General features: G+C 40.4%; 2 protein-coding genes across 4 annotated transcripts; one reads left to right on the top strand and one right to left on the bottom strand.

Moving 5' to 3' along the window:
• The first annotated feature begins 3940 nt into the window (after positions 1-3940).
• Positions 3941-9251, top strand: Rpl26 (ribosomal protein L26). Of its 3 annotated transcripts, none has more exons than XM_015504473.2 (4): positions 3941-4080; positions 5025-5197; positions 6260-6400; positions 9081-9251. In XM_015504473.2, the coding sequence occupies exons 2-4, from the start codon at positions 5030-5032 to the stop codon at positions 9207-9209; spliced, it is 438 nt and encodes a 145-aa protein (XP_015359959.1). In that variant the 5' UTR covers positions 3941-4080; positions 5025-5029; the 3' UTR covers positions 9210-9251. The 3 variants fall into 3 exon arrangements, with proteins under 3 accessions (XP_015359959.1, XP_015359960.1, XP_048654002.1); XM_015504474.2 differs by having other exon boundaries at positions 4055-4105; XM_048798045.1 differs by lacking the exon at positions 3941-4080 and adding an exon at positions 4385-4403.
• Positions 9252-14503: 5252 nt separating this feature from the next.
• LOC107158031 (caspase-3-like) lies at positions 14504-15647 on the bottom strand. Its single transcript, XM_048798044.1, has 2 exons — positions 15143-15647; positions 14504-15021 (listed from the first exon to the last, which is right to left on the bottom strand). The coding sequence occupies exons 1-2, from the start codon at positions 15623-15625 to the stop codon at positions 14956-14958; spliced, it is 549 nt and encodes a 182-aa protein (XP_048654001.1). The 5' UTR covers positions 15626-15647; the 3' UTR covers positions 14504-14955.
• Positions 15648-21991: the final 6344 nt, after the last annotated feature.

Raw genomic sequence — 21991 nt, 5'->3', positions numbered from 1 at the left:
TTGTGGGGTTTTTAAGTATTTTTTAGTTGTAGATGGATACAATACCTTTATTTTATTTATTAATTTTTTGTAGTGCTGAGAATCGAACCCAGTGCCTCATATGTGCAAGGCAAGCACTCCACCACTGAGCCACAATCCCAGCCCACTATTTATGTTTTTTTATGTATAATTTATTTATGCAAAAATTAAATTGAGGGCTGGGGATATAGCTCAGTGATACAGCACATGCTTAGCAAGTATGAGACCCCAGAAAAAAAAATCAAATTGAAAAATATTAGAAGCCAAAGATCTTCAGTGTACACTCTTTGTACCTGGTGGGGAGACCAACCCGAGAACATTCAAGAACTGCCAAGCCACTTGTCCTGTGACTCGAGAGTGTTGACCACTGGCTCTGTGGGACTCATTTGTCTGGTTAGAAGTATGACATCTTGCTGGGCACAGGGGTGTACACCTGTAATCCCAGCGGCTCTGAAGGCTGAGACAGGAGAATTGCAAGTTCAAAGCCAGCCTCAGTAATGGTGAGGCACTAAGCAGCACAGCGAGACCTTGTCTCTAAATAAAATACAAAATCGGGCTGGTGTGTTACCCAGTGGTCAAATGCCCCTGAATTCAATCCCCAGTACAAAAAAAAAAAAAAAAAAGAGTATGACCCTCAATAAGTAAGGCAAAAAGTTTAATCTTCTCAACATTCCTAAGTTTCTGTAGAATTTTTGGGGTCCTGTTATTTAATGTGTTTGTTCTGATTCCCCTTCTCTACCTTTCTTCTTCTTTCTTAAATAAAATCATTTGCTTTAAGCAACCACCCTGGGGTCAGGGCTCTACAGGGAAGATATCATCAGATAAATGATAGACAGATGGATGGATAGGTAGGTAGGTAAGTAGTTAGACAGTCAGATACTAGATACTTAGAGGATGGATGCCCGGGGTCAAAACTCCATTGCTCTTCTCTTCCTTCCCTTGTCCAGAGGCATACACACACTGCCACCTCCCATTGTCATAATAATCTTTAACTCTAATATATACTTGACAGTCTAGGCCTCCCAGGTAAGCTTAAGGAACCATAACATAGTTTACTGAGCCCTGGAACATGCTTCCCGCCCCCATCTTCCTAGCTTTCCAGAAACAGAACAGGGCAACCTATTAAGACTTCCCATGTCCTAACTCAGGGGAACTGATCACAGCTATGCTCCCCCCTACACGCACTATACCCCATCATCTTCCTAGCACATGTTCTTGGTTGACATGTCTGTCCCCTCTTCTAGGCAAAGTTCTTTCAGGAGAGAGGCTAGATCTTAAAAGATCTCAGTATCACTAGTATCTTGACACAGAATTCAGAAATAGTAAGAGCTGAATATAAGATAATATTTGCATAATGCATGTATGCCAGTGTACCTGAATGAATGGTGGCTAGGAAAAAATTATTCCACTTTAGGTGTGAAATCTAGATATAAACCCTGCTTTGGTGTGTTTAGGAGCTTCACAAAGACCTGATCTAATTTAATGGATCTTTTTCAAATCATGTTAGAGAAACATAGGGAAGTGAGGGAAAGACGGCGGCTGGACTAGCTACCAGAGAATCATGCAGGGTGGAGCCAGGGCACCCAACAGGCACTGGTTAAGATAAAGAGGCTTTATAACTAGGCAACTGGTAGTTTTCATCTCTGGGTACAGTCAATAGGCCAACAATATTCTCACTGTATGAAGTGGCCACATTGTCCAAAGAGTGGGCTGAAGGTTTAATTGTGATGACTCATTGTTAGAGAAAGGGAAGTACAGAGGCCGGAGAGGGCTGAGTGGTAGCAGAGGATGATAGGTGCCAAGGAAGCAGAGTGGGTCTTTGTAGGAAGAAAAGGAAGATGATGAGGGGGACCTGAAGAAAAGGGTGGAGACAGGAAAGGTTTAAGGAAATGAAAAAACACTCTTCCTTAAGACTACAAAGACCAGAGAGGAAGGCAAGCTAAGAGCCTTCTGTGACTCCCTATGGTTTTCAACATCCAAATCAAAATCAGTTTGGCCCCAGCGCCCCTGGACTTCCCCCTGAATACCTTTCTCTTTAGCCACAAGGATCTGGTTCCTGGAAAGAAAATGTCACACTACTCCTCACCGCCATACCTTCCCTCCAGCTATTCCCAGTGCCTCATGGAGCTAATTTTAACATTCTTCAAAACCCAGTCAAGAATGATCTCACCCCAGAAGTCTTCCTTGATTCCAGCACTCTCTTCTGCCAGGAGCCCAAAAAGTTGGGCTGAAGTACTGGGGATTAAAACCAATGAGCAACATCCTCCTTCCCTTTTTATTTATTTTGAGACTGGGTCTCACTAAATTACCGAGGTTAACCTCGAACTTGAGATTTTCCTGCCTAAGCCTTGGAAGTCGCTGGCATCATAGGCATGCACCACGTCAGGGAGCTGTTTTTCCTTTGGTCTGGAGCTTAGACAACAGCTTCCCTCAAGCACATTCTCTGCCTTATTTGTAGCTTCAATGTTTAGTTCAGTGTTGGCCTGTTGAAAGATGCTCCATAAGCATTCATTGAGTAGAGTGGTTGCAAAGGGTATCTCACTGAATTTAATTACAAATAAAATCCAGGACTCTTTCCTTCACAGCCTATTTAAATACACAACTCACCATCCTGGTGAGGACTCACTCCTAGTCCCAGTGGCTCAGGAGGTTGACAGAGGAGCATCTCAAGTTCAAGGCCAGCCTTAGCAATTTAGTGAGGCCCCAAGCAATTTAGTGAGAGCCTGTCTCAAAATTAAAGAAAAACAACAATAAATAAATAAATAAATAAATAAAGCTGGGGATATAGCTCAAATGGTAAATTGCTTCTGGGTTAAATCCCTAGTAAACCTCCCCACCCCCCAAAAAAGAACACAATCATATGTTTACACACACACACATACATACATATATATATATATTTTTTTTTTAATTATTATTTTTATTTTTTATTTTTTTTAATTAATGAAAACACATGCTCTTTACTGACTGGACTCTGGGCCCTCAAGGATACATGGTTTCTCACTCTTTGCTTTGCCTCACTGAATTCCTACAAATTGGGGTCATACATGGGTTCAGCTATAAACTATGGGTTCTGTATTACTTTTTCACGGGTACCTCTCATTTATATGTAGCTCAGCTGATCCATTTGTAAAAATGGGGACAATAATAATACCAGCATCGACAGGACTATTTTATGGCTTAAAGAATCTAACACAAAAGGCGTAGAAGAATGTCCCCAACACTCAGCAAACTCCCTACGTCTTATGTATTATTATGAAATTTGTCTCCTGACAGTATGACATCTGCATTATTCATTCAACAGAAACTGATGCCTCAGAATCCATTTGCAGGGGAGCATACCCCTTTTCCCTGAGCTTCCCCATGCCAAACTCTTTCACAGTGTGGTCTGGACCAGAACCCTTGGCTACACCTGGGAGCTCCTTAGAAATAAGGACTCAGATCTATTTCCGCGGGGTGTGTGTGTGTGTGGGGGGGTGATCGGTGGCCCTAGTCCTTCGACGGCCCGTCGCCCCCGCTGATCCGAATCTCTGGTGCGCCCCACAGTGTAGTCACTGTGTGTGTGTGTGTCGGGTTTGTAGGCAGCGGAAGCTCGCTGAAGGACTCCACTTTGCTCCAGCTCACAGGGTGACCAACCGGTCAGGGTTCCGACGCCACCAGGCGGAACAACGTAGGACCTGCCTTTTTTTTTGGCTAAGGGGGCGCCCACTTCCCGACACCCAGGAGTGATGGGACCAGCCCTGGGGCCACTCACTCCTTCATCACCCACTGGAGTAGTCGGCCCCTGAGTAAACCCCCGCTTTTCTTTCGGGGACCACCCTATCCAGAGAATGAGCGGCAGCGCCCAAATCTCTGAAGGGAGACCCGAGGACGAGTTCTTCGCAGTTCCCCTCCGAGACACTAGACGACGCTAGCCGTCGGTTTCTTTCTAGTTTTCTCGCTCAAACTCGCCACCCTTCTCAAGCTTAGACATTGATCTCGCGAGATCTCCCGTTAACATACAGAACCGGAAGAAACGTGTAGACCTCTTCCCTTTTGCGGCCATCGCTGAAGCGGCAGCGGGTGAGGAGTCAGCGGGGCAATACGTGTAATCTGCAGCCATCCGTTTTTGGGAGTTGTGTCTCTCCACGCCGGGGGTCCCGAGATTCTCCTGCCGGCCGGATAGCAACCAGGGAGGGAGGCCGGGATGGTTTTAACCTAGCGTAGGGGCAGGCGAACCTGAGAGGGAATGAGAGGAGATTTGGGGACTCGAAAAGTCTTTAGCAATGTATTTTCCTGAAGAACCACCTGGAAACAGCTGTGCTTATTAAAGTCTTTGTAGAGCTTTCAAAGTGCTCTCGACCATTTTTGGACCCGAGTTCTCTGCAGGAATTTCCAGGCTCAAGGTTGGGGGCGGCGGCTGACTGATTTTGGAGGGTCTGAATGGGTTCACACTCAAGTTCGTAAAAGGCGATCGTTGATTGATCTTCTAAAAACTCATGTTATGTTTGAAGTATTCGACATGCCTTATCTTAATTTAGAAAGTACATGTTGGCTCCTTCACATGATACTTAAGGAGTTCAGAGACTTCAAAAGTTTGTAACAGGTCTCTGTGGCACACACTCATAATCTCAGCAACATGGGAGACTGAAGCAGGAGGGTGCCAAATTCGAGGCCAGTCTTAGCAATTTAGCAAGACTCTGTCTCCAAAAAGGGCTGGGGCCGTGAAGCTCAGTCGCAAAGTGCCCTGGGTTCAGCCCCCAGCACCACACACACATACAGAAAGCTTTTAGCTAAAGATGTGCTATTAAAGGAAAAGACTTTATTCTCTAAAGATACAGATACTATCCCTGCAAAGATTTTTTAAATTGCAAACTTTGCTTGATAGGCCATTAAGTGCCAGCAGTTTTTCATGCAGTTACTGATAGGAAGTCTTCTGTGAACAATTCAAAGATGAACCTGTTGTTGCTGTTTGAAAACTAGATGAGACTTTGATCATTTAAGGGTATGCTTAATTTTTTATTTAGCCAAAATGAAGTTCAATCCTTTTGTGACTTCTGACCGAAGCAAGAACCGCAAAAGGCATTTCAATGCACCTTCACACATTCGCAGGAAGATTATGTCTTCCCCTCTTTCCAAAGAGCTGAGACAAAAGTACAATGTTCGATCTATGCCCATCCGAAAGGATGATGAAGTTCAGGTATGTATCCCTACTACTCGTGTTTTGACAGATGATCCCACACACTTTCAAAAGGAATTGCATTCTGAGAGATGCTTATGAGACATTGGCTTCCCAGAACAGGTTTGCAAGATACATAGCACCAGGGACCAAAAAAAGTATGTGCCTGTCAATTCTCTTCGCAATCAACTTTCCAAAGTATTGCATGCAGCAGTGACTAAATGAAAGAGCAAGACAGAAAATCAGAACAATTACTGAGGTCCAAAAAAGAGAAGTACTGATAATCTGGGATTCAGAAGCTCTAACTGAGCTATGTAGTACCATATGATAGAGTTTACTAGTAAATAATTTGCCAAGTCTAAGTGAAAATTTCCATGAGTTTCTTAGGTATAACCTGCAGCTGGTGACTAAAGAATTGCTTGAATTCTTTAGAGATTGCTTGAATCTCTAAAGCAGTTTGCACTTCATCAATACTATTAAGAACAACCACTAGGTCCCTGCTGTACTAGTGCTAAAACTGCCTGTAGATCTTGGAGGAAGATTTATCTGTTTTCAAGATATAGCAGTGCTAGATAAAATTGAAACAGAATGTCTGTTCAGAAGTACTTTGAGTTGCTTCCTGGCAGGCAGAGGACCACCAGAATGTCTGGGATAGGGAATTCTGTCAGTTAACCTTTGTCAAAGAATTGGTTTACTAAGTACTTGTTCCCCGTCCTATTTACCACTGGGTTGGACTATTCAGTGGGCATTGAATTAAATACATGTGCTGTTGTTATTTTTGAGATAGAGTAACATGTTTGTTAACAGCTTCTGCATAAAGCCAAAGTGTGCTCCCTTTAACAAGCCTGGTACTGCTGGTGGCCATCAGTTAGGGGTGTAATAATCATCACTGTAGATAGGGACATGATTTATTTACAAGTTAAAACTAAGAACTGTTTGCATATTTAATGATTAAGTCTTTCAAAACGGAAGAGTCCTATAGATATGATGATAGAATGGATGGTGAATAAATGATTCACAGTTTTCTTGACTGTGATTCTCATTCTTTGATCCTCGTTTCTGTTATTTTGAATTGGTGTTTAGGTTGTGCGAGGACATTATAAAGGTCAGCAGATTGGCAAAGTTGTCCAGGTTTACCGGAAGAAATATGTCATCTATATTGAACGGGTTCAGCGGGAAAAGGCTAATGGCACAACTGTCCATGTGGGCATTCACCCCAGCAAGGTAGGTGTTTTTGAGAACACTTGACAGAAGACAGTTACAGCCGATAATGTTGCCAAATGTGACAGCTCATTTATAGAGCATCCCTAGTTTTAGATATGCTAGAAACCCATGTGATTTTGGTTTGGTGATGTTTTTATTATTCTGCAGAGCTGGAAGTCAAACCCAGGGCCTCACATGTTAGGCAAGCTCTCTACCACCAACTTACATTTCCATCCCTGGAAACCATATCTTAAAGCAATATTGTATTTATATTGAAAATTCTAATATCACTGAAATCACAGTGTCCTTAACTTTCATTCTATATGTATATTTACTGTGCCTTTTACTCAAAAGCAATTCATAAGCTAATAGATCAACAATCTAAATATTGGCATATTTAATGTCTAGGAAATTGGGTAATTACAAAATGAAGTAGAGCTCCAGCTCTGTTTTGTGTGTTCAGCAAAATAAGCAGTAGACAGCTTTACAACCTTGTGAGGTAGGTTTTAAACCATCTACAGATGGAAAAAACCTGAAACTTGGGCAGAAAATCCCATGCACAGTAATTGTATCTAAATGATTATTGGCAGTTCACAAATTTTGTTATTGCTGTCTCTAATTTCCATTTCCCAAGTTTTAATTCATTGTTGTTGATAGACACAATACCTTTTTTTTTTATTATTATTATACTTATGTGGTGCTGAGGATTGAACCCAGTGTCTCATGTTCTAGGCATGCGCCCCAACCCTCATATTCCAGGTTTTAAAAATGTTTATTGTAAAGGTCATGTAGAGTGAGCATTCAAATACCAGGTGGTCTTTTTAGATCGTATGTTGTTGCCATAAATATAATTTTTGAACAGCAGTGTCAAAATTCTAGTACAATTAAACACCTGTATATCTTTCACTTAGAATTCAGTATTCAAATTTTGCCATGTTTTCTTTTCCCCATCTCCCCGTGTCAGTGGCCTTACAAATGTCAGGCCACTTCAACTCTAATCAGTCTGATCTGTAGAGCAAGGATTTTCCCATTCTTAACCTATTCTAGTCATATTCTTGTCTCGCACTAGGTCATCTATTGTCAAGATCACCAATCCAGTGACCATTGTTTTGTCTTTTTTGTACTTGTTTTGACACAGTTGATCTTGGAGGGCGAAGTAGTCATCTCCATCTCTTAACTCTATTCTTAGAACTTCAGGCATATAGAAGTTAATGGTTTCAACCCAGACCCCTTTCCTGAACTCTATTTCCAGTTGACAATTTTGCATTTCGATGTGAATAAGCTAATTGGTATTTCAAACCTGAAATGTTCAAACTTGTGATTTTGCCTTTGAGATCTCAAAAGAGTTTAACCATCGCAATGTATGGCAGCTCTATTCTCCCAATTGCTCAGGCCAAAAACAACATTTTTAAATTCATTTATTACATACCCATATCAGCAGGTAAGATTTTCTGTTTTGGTACTGGGGATTGAACTCAAAAAGTCACTCTAAACACTAAGCCACATCCCCAGCCCATTAAATTTTGTTTTAAGACAGTGTCTTGCTAAGTTTTCAAGGCTACCTTCAAATTTGTGGTCTTCCTGCCTCAGCCTCCCCAATACCTAGAATTACAGGTGTGCACCAACATGCCCCACTCAATAAGACCTTTTGGCTACTGTCATGGTATTTAGAATCTTGTCTTCTTATTTCTGTCAGAGTTAACTACAAGATGTTACCTCATGTCCCCTCTCCAGCCATTTGTTGACAGTGTTTTTTTCCATTCTTACACATTCTGATCTTCCTGGCCGCCTCAAGTGTTTTAAACCATGTTACTGAGAAAATATGTAGTGATTGGCAGCATTACCTGGCAATTTGATAGAATCACATATTCTAGGTTCCCAGACCTACTGAGAATTAGGGGATGGGACCCAGGTTTCTATCTGTTGCTAGTTTTGGTTTTGTGTGTCATTTTTTTAGTTGGGTTGTTTTTTTGTGATGCCAGAGGATTGAACTCAGGGCCTTGTGCATGCTAGGCAAATATTGTACCAAGTTCTCCTGCCTTTGGATAGTTTTACCTAGATGGTCCACTTGTAGCTTTATCTAGAGTTTTGCCTGATCACCCTGTATAAAATGTCTTGTTACTCAGCCTCCTCGCATCAACCCTAGTTTTTCATCTATATCAAGATGAAGTACATTTACTTATTTGAATGTTTTCTGTCTCAAACATGAAATACAAATCAGACTGTGAATCAATCCGTTTTGGTCAGTATGTTGAATTTCATGTTGAATATCCTTTTCTTCTTCCCTTCACTTTCTTTTTTAAGACTGGAATTATGATAATGTAATTGCCTTTAGGATTAGGTTTGTTGGAATAAGATCTGCATTATTTGTTTCATTAAAATTTTGCAGGTTGAAGCATGTGTGAAAGGCCATGTTTAATTTTACTATATAGAATTCACAAAAAAAAAATGTGACATGGTTGACTTGTAAAACTAGGGTGAGAGATATAGAATAGTTACATGTCACACTAAAAGACATTTTGTGGTAAAGCACAGAAGAGGCTATGAAAAGAATCATAATACTGCCTGTCCATCCTAACAGTTAAATAACCTTTTCATGTTTAAGCATCTGCTCTGCAGGTTTAGTAAATGGGATTGGATGTTAAGGCCTTTTTGGTGGTAATTATTTAAAACGTGGGAGTGTTTTTCATATTTTCTGCAGGTGGTTATCACCAGGCTAAAATTGGACAAAGACCGCAAAAAGATCCTGGAACGGAAGGCCAAGTCTCGCCAAGTAGGAAAGGAAAAGGGCAAATATAAAGAAGAAACAATTGAGAAGATGCAGGAATAAAATAACCATATTTACAATTTGCATTAAAAACGCTAAAATGAAGATATTTTGTTTTATGTGTGGTACTTTGGTGGTTTGGTTTCTTAGTGCCTTATCAGCCTTTGGATCTGTAAAGGGAAGTTTGGGTGATATTTGCTGTTAAAAAACTGGCCATCCATTTTACTTGTGGCTCAATTGAGTTGGCCTTTGAACTTTGAGGATTAGTTCTTTCATAGTTGAGAAGTCCGTGAGGGTTTTTTTTTTTAAGTACTTAACAGTTTCCTGAAATCAGATGGTGGTTTTTTTACAGCAGGCACAGAAGCATTTGGTCTACATCATGGCTGCATTGGGCTCATCGGGAAGGCCTACAAAAGAAGCCAGCTGGGAATATTTATTCTTGAATTTGTCTTCCTTCTAATGGGCTGCCATAAGGATACAGCATATTTACTTATAAAAATTTATGTCTTTGGATAAAAAGTCTTAGAATAAAGAAGATAAGCTGCTGTGACCAGTAGCCCTGCTTCAAACTTTTCCTCTAAAATGAGAAGTCTCACTTTCTCTTGAGCTACATGTGGGTCCTCTGAACTTATTTTTGCACTGGTGCTGATTGAGTGCTGTTAGTCCAAAATCTTTGGGTTGCAGTATGAAATACAAAATGTTCTAAAATGCAGGTTCTCTTGAAGTACTGAAATGGTGTGAAATGCAGGCAGTTGATTGTAGCTGCAGTGTGTGCAATCCTATAAGCAGGCAGAAAGCATGAAGGCGGTTCACTTTCCAGGCAGGAGGCATTTGAGGTTTTGTGACAATGTGAGAAATGGGTAATATCATTTGCCTTAGCCTGGTCACATGCATGCCAGCCCTAGGTATCATCTCAGCAAAGAAAACACTAAATACTGAGTCTGCACAGCTGTCCTGCCCAGCCCTCTACATTCAAAAGGTTTCTCGGTGCCTTGGGTCCCTTTGGGGGTGGGGCTTCCAACCCTGCAGCCTCACTTCTGGTGAGGAGGGCGGGTCATGGAGATGCTGTTCTGGTGCTGTAGTTCAAGCTGTTTGCGGCCTGGAGGAGTGAGCATTGCTCAAGCAATGTTCCCTGGAGTGTCCCTTTCACCCTAAGAACTGCCCTGAGTTTTGTAGTATCCAGCCCTTTCCTGTACCACCCACTGGAGTCATTCATGCACCCCTGAGCTATCCGCCCTTCACCAGGTGGATGGGGGCAATGATTAGCCTACCAGGTCAGCTGAGGCTGCCAAAGGGGTGTAAGGAGGACCTCACTAAGGAGGTGATACTCAAACCCAGAACTAGCTAGAATTTGTGTTTCATGAAGCCTTATGTGCATTATCATTGAGTCCTAATAACAACTTGCTATGTAATGTCCCCATTACAGATGAAAAAAACTGCAGTCCCAGTAACTGCCTAACATAGTAGAGTCAAAAATTGAATTCTCAAGAGCTTACACTAAACCATACTCCTGCACTGCTTCAGTAATAACTGCAGTGTCCACCTAAAACGTGTTTCAGAGATAATCTTTTTGAACACCTTTTTGTGCTCAAACTATGGGATGCAGGTAGGTAGAAACTTCAGCCTTCTAAGTTGTATACATCTGAACCAGTGGAGCAAAAATGCAAAGCAGAGTGCTACAGCAGGTGGTACAGGCTATTCAGCTGAGGGAGAGATGGCCATTAGCTATAGTTGCTGAATACATCAGGGAGACTGGCTTGAGCTGGCTGTATTTTGGAAAATCGGTGAAAAATTCCAGGTTGGGAAGAGCCCAAGCAAAGATGCACAGATGGATGAGGAAGGAGGTAAACATGGCTTCTGAAGACCCAATTTAACTAAGTTCTTTTTATCAGTTACCCCAGCAACACAAATCACATCAAAAAGCCTGTTTATTTAGGTCACATTTCTTTCATGTTACTTTAGAAAATACATTGGTAATTAAGATAGCTACAGCACCGTGCGTGTAAAATGAAAAATGTAGTTCACTTAAAGACTGGGTTATGGGACCACAGGCTCTACCTAAGGGAAGATGCTGCCTCCACAACTCAAGCCAGTTGTTGCCCTCAGTGTGGCTAGACCTTTCCATTTTTTTAATATTTAGTTTTAGGTGGACACAATATTTTTATATGGTGTTGAGTATCGAACCTAGTGCCTCTCGCATGCTAGGCGAGCGCTCTACCACTGAGCCACAACCCCAGCCCCCATTTTTCAGGATTTTTATGTGAAATTTCCCAATCTGTAAATATAAGTAAATCAATAATAATAATGATCACTGTTAGCCAAAGGTGGCCTTTAGACTGTGCTTTTAGGGTAGAATAAGGCCATCAAATATTAAAGACATTTTATATCTTTTTATAAACTATTTCCAACCTGTCTTCATTTTTTTATAGGATGGAGGTGAGCCTTCTTCCTCTGGAATCACCTGAAGGGCCTCAAATAACAACCAATACAGCCACTCAGTTTTAATAGATGCTGGTTTCAGTGAGGTATGTGAGAGGAGTTCTTCCTGGACCCCACTGAATACCTTGTGGTTTTAAGTCTCTTGTGAGGATCACTACGACTGACTGGAATAGTAATGCATATTCCTTAGAAAACTAAGTCCCAGGCTGGGGTTGTGGCTCAGCGGTAGAACGCTTGCCTTGCAGGTGTGAGGCAGAGTTCAGTCCTCAGCACCACATTAAAATAAATAAAGGTATTGTGCCCATCTATAACTAAAAAAATTTTTTAAAAAATAAAGAATATAATTTATAAAAAGAAAGAAAACAAAGTTTCATGTCAATGATAACATGGAAATGGTAGGTGAAACAAACTGATTTCTTTACTGCAAGACCTTTTACAGCCTTCAAAATGTCAGTTTGCACTGAAGATCTTGAACTCAGGCTTAGTGTCAAGAGCATTTAGCAAAAGTTTCTTCAATTCCAAAATGCATATTTTTCACAATATGCATTTGGGTATGTCTTATCAGTACATTAATATGGGTTCTATTAAGTCAGTGGTTTTATAATCAGTGTTGTCAGGGTCAGGAATATTCCACAATTAGCCAGTGCTGCTGAGGAAGGGAATTTAGAGTCTTTTTAGTGGAGAGTCATTTTTTTAAATTTTTTTATTTGTTATATATGACAGCAGAATGCATTGCAATTTATATTACACATATAGAGCACATTTTTTCAAATCTCTGGTTATATACAAACTATATTCACACCATCCGTGTCTTCATACATGTACTTAGGGAAATGATTTCCATCTCATCCACCATCTTTTTTATACCCCTTACCCCCTCCTTTCCCCTCTTCCCCTCTGCCTTTCTAGAGTTCGTCTATTCCTCCCATGCATCAGAGAAGGCATTTGGCATTTGGTTTTTTGGGATTGGCTAACTTCTCTTAGCATTATATTCTCCAACTCCATCCATTTACCTGCAAATGCCATGTATTCATGGCATTTGATTTGTGTATATATACCAAAGTTTCCCTATCCATTCATCTACTGACGGGCATCTAGGTTGGTTTCACAGTTTAGCTATTGTGAATTGTGCTGCAGTAAATATTGATGTGGCTGTGTCCCTGAAGTATGCTCTTTTTTTTAATATTTATGTTTTTAGGTGTAGATGGACCCAACACAATGTCTTTATTTTTCTGTGGTGCTGAGGATCAAACCCGGGTCCCGCCCGTGCTAGGCAAGCGCTCTACCTTCGAGCCACAATCCCAGCCCTAGAATGCTCTTTTTAAGTCCTTTGAGTATAGACCAAGGAGTGGGATAGGTGGGTCAAATGGTGGTTCCATTCCATGTTTTCCAAGGAATTTTCATACTGCTTTCCATATTGGCTATACCATTTTGCAGTCCCACCAGCAATGTATGAGCATGCCTTTTTTAGTGAAGAATCTTTAATACCTGGAAACAGCCTCAGCTTAACTGGGACTTTTACTCAGAGCTTTTCAACATTTCCAGATTTTTCTGTTTCTCAGGATTCTGTTTTCCCTTCAGCTCTGCATCTGATGACTAGAATCCCAAGGATCTTGTTTTCTTTCTTTCTTTCTTTTATCTTAAGTTTGAATTTATGTTTTGAAATAAAAATTCAATAACAAATTTTTACAAAATTGTCACACAGGAACACATCATAAGATACCATTACATGCTACATTGTCTTAGAAAAAGTCAGTAGATCGAATCAATTAGCTGTAAATTAAAACATGAGTTCCTTTCTTTAGGCAAAAGAAAGCTCATGTGAAATGTTGGACAAAAGCCAGTGAGACCTGCCAGTATAGTCAGTAATGGCTCAATATCTCCAGGTGTGAGGAAGCCAGGATTCTGGCCTCACTGGCTGGGGCTAAGCTCTGGCCTCCAGTTTCCCTCTGTGCACAGGACAGGATCCCACCAGATGCTTCTGAAGTCCTGTGTGCATGGTCATTTTATTTCAGATAACTACATACAATTTTGCCACTATTTTACTTTGACTGTAAACTTCCAAAAATAACATTTACAAGTTTTACCACAAGGAATACCATGATTTTTACTATGACTCTCACCACCTTTGCAAAAATATCCATTTTGTAAGTTTCTGGTTTGGTCCGTCTTCTTATGGCACTATTCAAGCCTGAGAAGCATCTGCCATACACACACCTGTACATGTAAGAAACCAGCGGGTGGTGCTTTTCTGAAGCCCAGTCTATGGCTCTGCCTACATGGAATAGGCTGTTCCACATCTTAGGCTCAAACCATTTTCTCTCAAATTACAGAGTGTCCAGCTGATCATTTACTGTTCTTTCCTTATAGTTTCACTATTTATTGTACACAACATATTTTAGTATGTTCCTGTAGCAATTCTTCATTTATCCTAACAATCAAAAATTGAATTTTTTAATATTAGTTCTTTAGACATTTTGTTGGTCTGTAAAGTTGATTTGCATAAAAACAAATGAGAAGAAACATATGCTGGTAGATCTTAGCACCTTAGAGTTATGATTCTGTCCCTCCATTAATGTTGCAAGTTAGCCTTAAAAGAATCAACTCAGCTTGCTCATACTTTCTCTAAAATATTTAGTTCTCTTCTTCAAGTAAACATAATTTTTTTACAATAGGCATGCTCAGAACAAATAGCACAAAACCATGAGTTATGACAAGTGATGTAAAAATGCAGTTGGCTGACTTCCGTTTATCAATTCTAAAATAAAGGCTTAAGCCTTTGAACACGCCCATGACCCTAAGTTCTAAGGTCCATAATTCCACATCATCATTTGTATAGTCTGACAAAAACTAGAATGCACAGTCTTAAATGTGTGGAGAAAAATATTAAAATTCATCATTACTGAAACATTTAATCTTCATAAATTATTAAAAATTCATAGCATGGCATCACTAAATCTTGTGAATTACAAAAGATGTAAATTTACAATAATTTCCTCTCATAATGATTACACCATTATCCATATTTATTTATTCCTAATTAAATTCAAGTCAACTACCTAATTTTGAGGTAGCTTCATTGTGGTTCTATTACAGAAGTGGTATGTTTCAAAGTATCATCTTTAGATAAAATTGGGAGAGGAAACAAAGTATTACTTATATTGTTTTCTCACTTGGCATACAAACTAACAAAATCAACTATTTCTTTAGGGATAAAAATACAGTTCTTTTGTGAGCATGGACACAATACATGGAATCTGTTTCTTTGCATGAAAAGTGGAGTCAAGGGAAAAAGACTCAAATTCTGTTGCTACCTTCCGGTTTACCCGAGTGAGACTATGCATAAACTCAAGCTTATGAGCTTACAGTTTCAGCATAGCACACAGTGACTGGATGAACCAGGATCCATCCTTGGAATTTCGCCAGGAACAGTAACCTGGTGCTGTAGAATATGCATATAAGAAGTCGGCCTCTACTGGTATTTTGTGGCATGCCAGGTCATCATCAATGCCACTGCCTATCTCAATGCCACAGTCTAGTTCTGTACCCCAGCAGGCCTGAATAATGAAAAGTTTGGGTTTTCCAGTTAGACTTCTACAATAATCTCCTCTGAAGAAACTTGTTAATTTTTTCAGGTCAACAGGTCCATTTGTTCCAAATATTATTCTTTCATCACCATGGCTTAGAATTACACAAATAAAGCTGCTCCTTTTGCTATGATCTTCTTTAGAAACATTGTGCATTAACTCCACAATTTCTTCATGTATAAGGTCATTTTTATTTCTGACTTCATATTTAAAGTTCATGAATGTTTCTCTAATGTTTGCTGCATCTACATCTGTACCAGACCGAGAGGTCATTCCAGTGCTTTTATGAAAATTCTTATTATTAATTATTAAACATAAACCCATTTCAGGATAATCCATTTTGTAACAATTGCCCAAGGATATTCCAGAGTTCATTGATTTGCTTCCATGTATGATCTTTGGTTCAAAATTTTTAATGGATTTTGAATCCACTGAGTTTTCATTGTTCTCCATGGTTACTTTTCTTAACGCGTAGCTCTAGGAGCACCACTCTGCACACACACACATGCCAGGCTTCCGCCACCCCTCAAGGATCTTGTTTTCTTAAGCTTGTTGGATTCCCCTTATCATCATGTGAACTTTTCCTCTGACTCCATCCCCATCCTGTATCTTAGGGTTGTTCTAACTAAGAAATCTTAATTTAGATACCTGAATATCAAGTTCTTTTCCTGAGGAATTCTCTGCTCTTGGTGGCATGTCAACTTCATTTGGGATATTTCTTTTTAGCACAGCAATCTGACGTGGCTCTTTGTACGGAATTATCTTCATTTCTGGAAACAGACCTTGCTACCTTTGTTTAGAGCCATTAAGTCTGCACCTGAAAGCGTCTACCTTCCTTGGAGTGCACAATTACACGTGGACTTGACCTTCATTCTGGAAACACGGGTTTCATTTTAAGAATTGTTATAACAGGTCAGATGTACTGACCTTCCAGAAAGGCAAACCTCTTTGCCTCACCAACAAAGCTAGACTCATTTTGTTGGATCCTGAGACTTTCTCCTAATCTCTTCTATATAATATTCACATGATTCATTCAGAGTCATGTACTGGCATACCTTTATTCCTGGCGTTCTCCGCCATCTCTTCCCAATCCTGCTGAAGCTACTCCTTAGCCCAACCTCCAGGGTCAGAATGGTCCCTGTGACAGCAGCCAGTACTGTTTTAGGAGACTCTAACATTTGAGAATCTAACCAAAGATTCCACATATTTGGAAGGCTCTTGGAAGGACTGCTTCTGAGACAGAATGCTAGATAGTTATGAGAACATGGTCCCACAAGGTGAGGACTCAGAATCTTCATTTATTAATCCTATGTACAATCATCAGGGGAAAACCATCATTTAAAAATATCCCCACTGATTTCTTCTTGGTTTCCCCTTAAAGGAGGACAGACTCTTCAGCCATAGGAAATTGATTGTGTTCATTGTGGAAAAGCTTAAAAAGCCCTCTCTATGCTAACTTCCATTTAAGAGTTTGCTATTATTTTGTTGTATCTTCTAGTACCATTGCCCATTTACATTATTTTAAAAGACACTGAGGGTGCTTACGGGCTTATAATTTCAATGACATGGGAGAATGAGACAGGAGGATCACAGGTTTGAAACCAGCAACTTAGTCCTAGAGATACAGTTAAGTGGTGAAGTGCCCCTGGGTTTAATCTCTGGTACCAAACAACAACAATAAAAAAGGTACTGAGGATAAGATATTTACCTACTATCTTAGGGATTTCCACTTCTATTTAATTAACAAGACCTATTTATTAGGTCTCACTGTATAAGCTAATGGTTTCCATAATGTTTGCCTATTGTCTAAAATCGCTACATATTTGTTACCTTACAGATTTCAAATTCTGTTGGCACGCTCTGGTTTTGAAAGCTCCTCGCTGGCACTCTGATTGCTTTATCCTATTATTCTGTTATCTTTCTTCCATATAATAGTCTTCAAAAATCAGATGAAGAATTTAAGGAGTGAAGTCCTTCAGTTGGTGTATCGGTGAATTTAAATTTGTTCCATTTTCTTAATCCTTTTTTTAGGACCCTTCTTTCAGTTCTCTATAATGCCACAGAGAGCTAGAAATAATCCACTTGGAATTTCAAATGAAAGTGAAATAGAAATGGAGATAAGTCACATAAGAGAAAATTTTCCTGCAAGTGTAACAAAGTTAATAGAAAGCAAAAGTTACAACAGCAAGGTATTTTCCAAAGAAAAGTACTTTCAAACAATAAAGGAAGTCAAGGAAGCTAAGGTAAAGGGGAAGAAGTCATCACGTGTTTATTGCCATGCCACAAAATATGATGGCATCTCTGTACAGGGCACAGAGAAATTGATAGAGGCTACTCATGGGGAGTGAGATCGAATATGGTGTTATGTACATAAAGAAGAGTTGTTTGATATTCTTCATTGTACACATCTCAGTATTGGGCATGGTGGGCAGACACACATGCTCAAGGAGCTACAAGGAAAATATGGGAATGTCACCAAAGAAGTCATTGTCTTATATCTGACTCTGTAAACAGTGCCATCAGAAGAATCCAGTGCCCAACAGAGGCCTTGCACCTAAGCCCAAGACTTTGAAAGACATGGACTCCAGATGTCAAGTTGAAATTCTTGACATGCAGTCAAATGCTGTGGCAAGTTCAAGTTTATTTTATATTACCAGGATCACTTGACAAAGTTTCTTATTTTACAGCCATTAAAAGACAAAAAGACCCATGAAGTTGTCAGTGTTTTGTTGGATATATTCATAATTCTTGGTATACTCAACATGTTAGAATCTGACAGTGACATAGAGTTCACAAACCAAATTGTTAATGAGCTCAATGAGGTATGGCCAGACTTTAAGATTGTCTCTGGTGAGTACCTTGCTGGCCAAGGCCAGGGCTCCCTGGAATAAACAAGGCATGATGTGAAGAACATGGTAAATTTCTGGATGCAAAGTAACCACTCATGTTACTGGGCAGAAGGCCTACGTTTCTTACAGATGGTGAGGAATCAGGCCTTTGACATTTCCTTACAACAGAGTCCATATGAGGCAATGTTTGGTTGTAAAGCCAAATTTGGACTATAGTCCTCAAACTTGCCCCAGGAAACTGTGGCCATTTTATAAACAGAAGAATAGCTAGAAGTTGCTGAAGAAAAATTAGAAAACAGCCTGTGGATCAGGCAGAAAGAAAGGGCCAAGATGGGAGCAGACAGGTTGGATATGGATGAGGATATGGAGCCTAATTCTGAAGCTACAGAGCCCAGTACCTCACAAGGGGCCTCCAGGCTCCTCTGCTGGTAAACAGACACCTGATGGGGTGGACACCCACACATATCTCTCTGGGCATGACATTTTCACCTAAGAACTGTTACAAAAGACCCCAGAAAGACAAAATGAAGGCAGCATTTGGATTGAGTTACATCCAGTAGTCCTTATTTGGAAGGAGAAAGCAAATCAAGTCTGTATATTTGCTCTAGAACAGCTGTAATAAACGACCACAAAGTTGGTAGCTTGAAACAACAGAAATTTATTGTCTCACAGTTCTGGGGTCAGAAATCTGAAATCGAAGTTTTGGAATGGTTGGTTCCTTCTGAAGACTCTGAGAGAGAATCTATTCCGTGCCTTTCTTCTTTCTCTGGAAGCTACCAGCCATCTTTGGTGTTCCTTGGTTTGTGAGCTGCATAAGTCTAGTCGGCTTCCATCTTCACTTGGTCTTCTCCCCTGTGTCACTGTGTATGTTCTGCTTTTCTGTCTCTTGTAAGGATACCACTGGACACCAAATCCATGTTTTTGGATTTATTGCCACCCTAATCAAGGATGATCTTATCTCTTAATTACTTCTGCAAAGACCCTTTTTCCAAGTAAATTCACATTCACAGATGCCAGGGCTTTGAACTGAAGACTTTTTTTTGGGGGGGGGGGAGACAATTCTATTTCAGTCAATAGAAGAACCTCTTTGTCTGCAAGTCGAGAACTAATGGGATCTTAAGCATGGGGGAGGTGGTGTAGGACTGCCTGACATATATCTAGCATATCCTCCTGCCCCTCAGACAGATACTCCTAAAGATAGAGGCATTAGAAGTAGATGAAGGAAAAGTAGTGAAAATAAAAAAGGAACCAGGTGCAGTGGCACATGCCTTTAATCCCCATGATTCAGGTGGCTAAGACAGGAGGATTGCAAGTTCAAGGTCAGCCTCAGAAACTTAGAGAGACACTGTCTCAAAAAAGGCTGAGAAAATAGCTCTGTGGTAAAGCACCTGAGTTCAATCCTCAGTACCTACCCTCCCAAAAAACAGGTTGGTCTAAAATGCCCTAAAGACCGGTCTCTTCACCAGTGGGGTGCCATTTTCTGCTTCAAGAGAAATCCTAAGTGCCATCCCTGCTCTCAGAATGGCAAGCACTAGAAATGGTGTGGCCTGCCTGAAACATAAAACTAGGTCACAATTAAGACATGGCTGGAATTTGGATCCTGCTACACCACTTGTTTATGCCTCAAGCGTTTAAAAGCATGTTGTATTTCTGGCACAGGTCAGTGAATTCCAGGAAGTGACCAATAGGGAAACAAAACAAAAAGTTGGCTTGAGGTCACTGCTCCAACTAGAAAGGAATAGGGCATGTCTAGTTTGGGTCATAGTTCTGAGTAAAGAGGACTGACCTGGCCGAAGGGAAAGATGATGCCCAGGATCTATTACTGCTATGTTTTCAAGGCCTAGAAAAAACAGTGGGAGGTGTTCCATGAGTTGATCCTGTGGAGATGTGCACAGAAAAGGAGAAAGGGTCCTTTATTCTTCATACAGTTCTCCTTCCTCATAACCCAGAGCCATCTAAAAATGATTCTGTCTGGGCACGGTGGTACACACTTATAATCCCAGCAGTTTGGGAAGCTGAGGCAGGAGGATTACAAGTTCAAAGCCAGCCTCAATAATTTAGGGAGGACCTAAGCAAGTTAGCAAGAACTTGTCTCAAAATTAAAAAAAAAAAAAAAAAAAAGAGCTGGGGATATGGCTCAATGGTCAAGCACCCCTGGTTTCAATCACCAAAAAAAAAAAAAATAGGCTGGAGATGTAGCTCAGTGGTAGAGGGCCACTGGGCTTAATCTCCAGTATTAAAAATAATAATAATTAAAAAAAATTAAAACCTGATTCCAATTGACTCTAATGCCAACTTCCTCTTCTGTAGGGGACAATAACAACTCTGATGTTTCCTTCCTCACAGGGTTGCTTTGAGAGACAAGATAATGTGAAGGGACTCTCCATAAACAGTAAACTTCTACTACTACTAGTGAATCCTAACATCCATGCAAGACTTGGAAAACTATGTTCATTGCCATTCCTTTTCTGGTTAAACTGTTGGAGAGTATTCCGGGAGCTGCATTATTTTTAGATAGGAGAGGTTATTACTACCCAGCTTGTTTTGAAGTGCAAAGCCTTGCTCTATCCTTGGCCAGCATTTTACTTTCCATTCTCCTTCCAATCCATAGTTCTTTGCAACTCAGTCTAGCAAGGTCTAGGAAGCCCAATTTGACTAAGAATTTTACCATCCCTTCCCTTATGGTGACCTTTACCTCCGGGTTGTTTAGCAAATGTGGCACCACCTCATCATCTCGTGGGTGAGAGATGAGATGAGCCTCAAAGCTGCTTTCTTCCCCAGGAGGTTTCCAAGCCTGCTGCATCTCTGTCTCTTGGCTTCTTTATGTTGGCAGTGGAAAGAGTTGGAAGTGGACTCCTGGACCCAGTCTGGCCTGACACTGCACTATCGTATTTCAGCATCTGGAGTAGAGGTCCCCAGCTGGTGTGCCACGGGCAGCTCTCTGTTTACAAATATATTTTGTCCTTCATAATTTTTTTTATTTCAAAAAATTTATTGCCAGCATTTTAAAAGTTGAAAATGTTTTTAATATTTCTGCAGTAATTTATTCTATATAATTTGTAGTGTTATCTAATCAACTAATTTCAATTCACATTTTTACATTTTAGGAAGCTGTGATTTATAGCATTTAAATGTGCACATATGTGCATATGCATATCCACAGAATAATATATGCACAGAGGGAAGAACTGCCATTTGAACCATATCTGACTTCAAGACTCATGATATTTTCATGGTATCACTAAATAACTAAACCATAGAACAAAGGAATGAATATGCAGTAATCTTTCCAAGAGTCAAACTACTAACCTCAGGGCGCTCATACAAGCAGCAGCTTGGACCCTGGATAGACAGGAAGGCTGTACCTTGGGCAGCAGCAGAAGAGTGTTAACTTCTTCATCATCAAAATCCTAACTTTTAAAAGCTGGAAATTTTACATGAAAATCTGGGTGTCTGGCAGCTCTTAAAATCTTGGGAGATATGGCCCACTTATGTACATGGCATCAAATGAAGGGAGGCATCGCAGGCATGCATTCTCTAGTCGGCTGCCATCTGGGCCACTCAACATGTGCATATGCATTTCTACTTAAGAAAGACCAAAAACAGACCATGTATCTCTGGGAATTTATTATAATAAGAATGACATTTCACCAGGCGCGGTGACACAGGTCTGTAATCCTAGCAGCTTGGGAGGCTGAGACAGGAGGATCTCGAGTTCAAAGCCAGCCTTAGCAAAGGTGAGGTGCTAAGCAACTCAGTGAGACCCTGCCTCTAAATAAAATACAAAATAGGGCTGGGGATGTGGCTCAGTAGTTGAGTGCCCCTTGAATACCAAAAAAAAAAAAAATGAATGACATTTCACATCAAGTGGGAAGAGATGTGTTCAATTAAATGGTGCCAATCAGTTAGCTATACCATCTGGAAAAAATACTCGTAGAGATGGTCGGCGTCTCTCAAGGCACACAGGGGA

Source organism: Marmota marmota, unplaced genomic scaffold (assembly GCF_001458135.2).
Source record: "Marmota marmota marmota unplaced genomic scaffold, marMar, whole genome shotgun sequence".
Lineage (NCBI taxonomy): Eukaryota > Metazoa > Chordata > Mammalia > Rodentia > Sciuridae > Marmota > Marmota marmota.
This window is presented reverse-complemented; position numbering and strand designations above follow the sequence as displayed.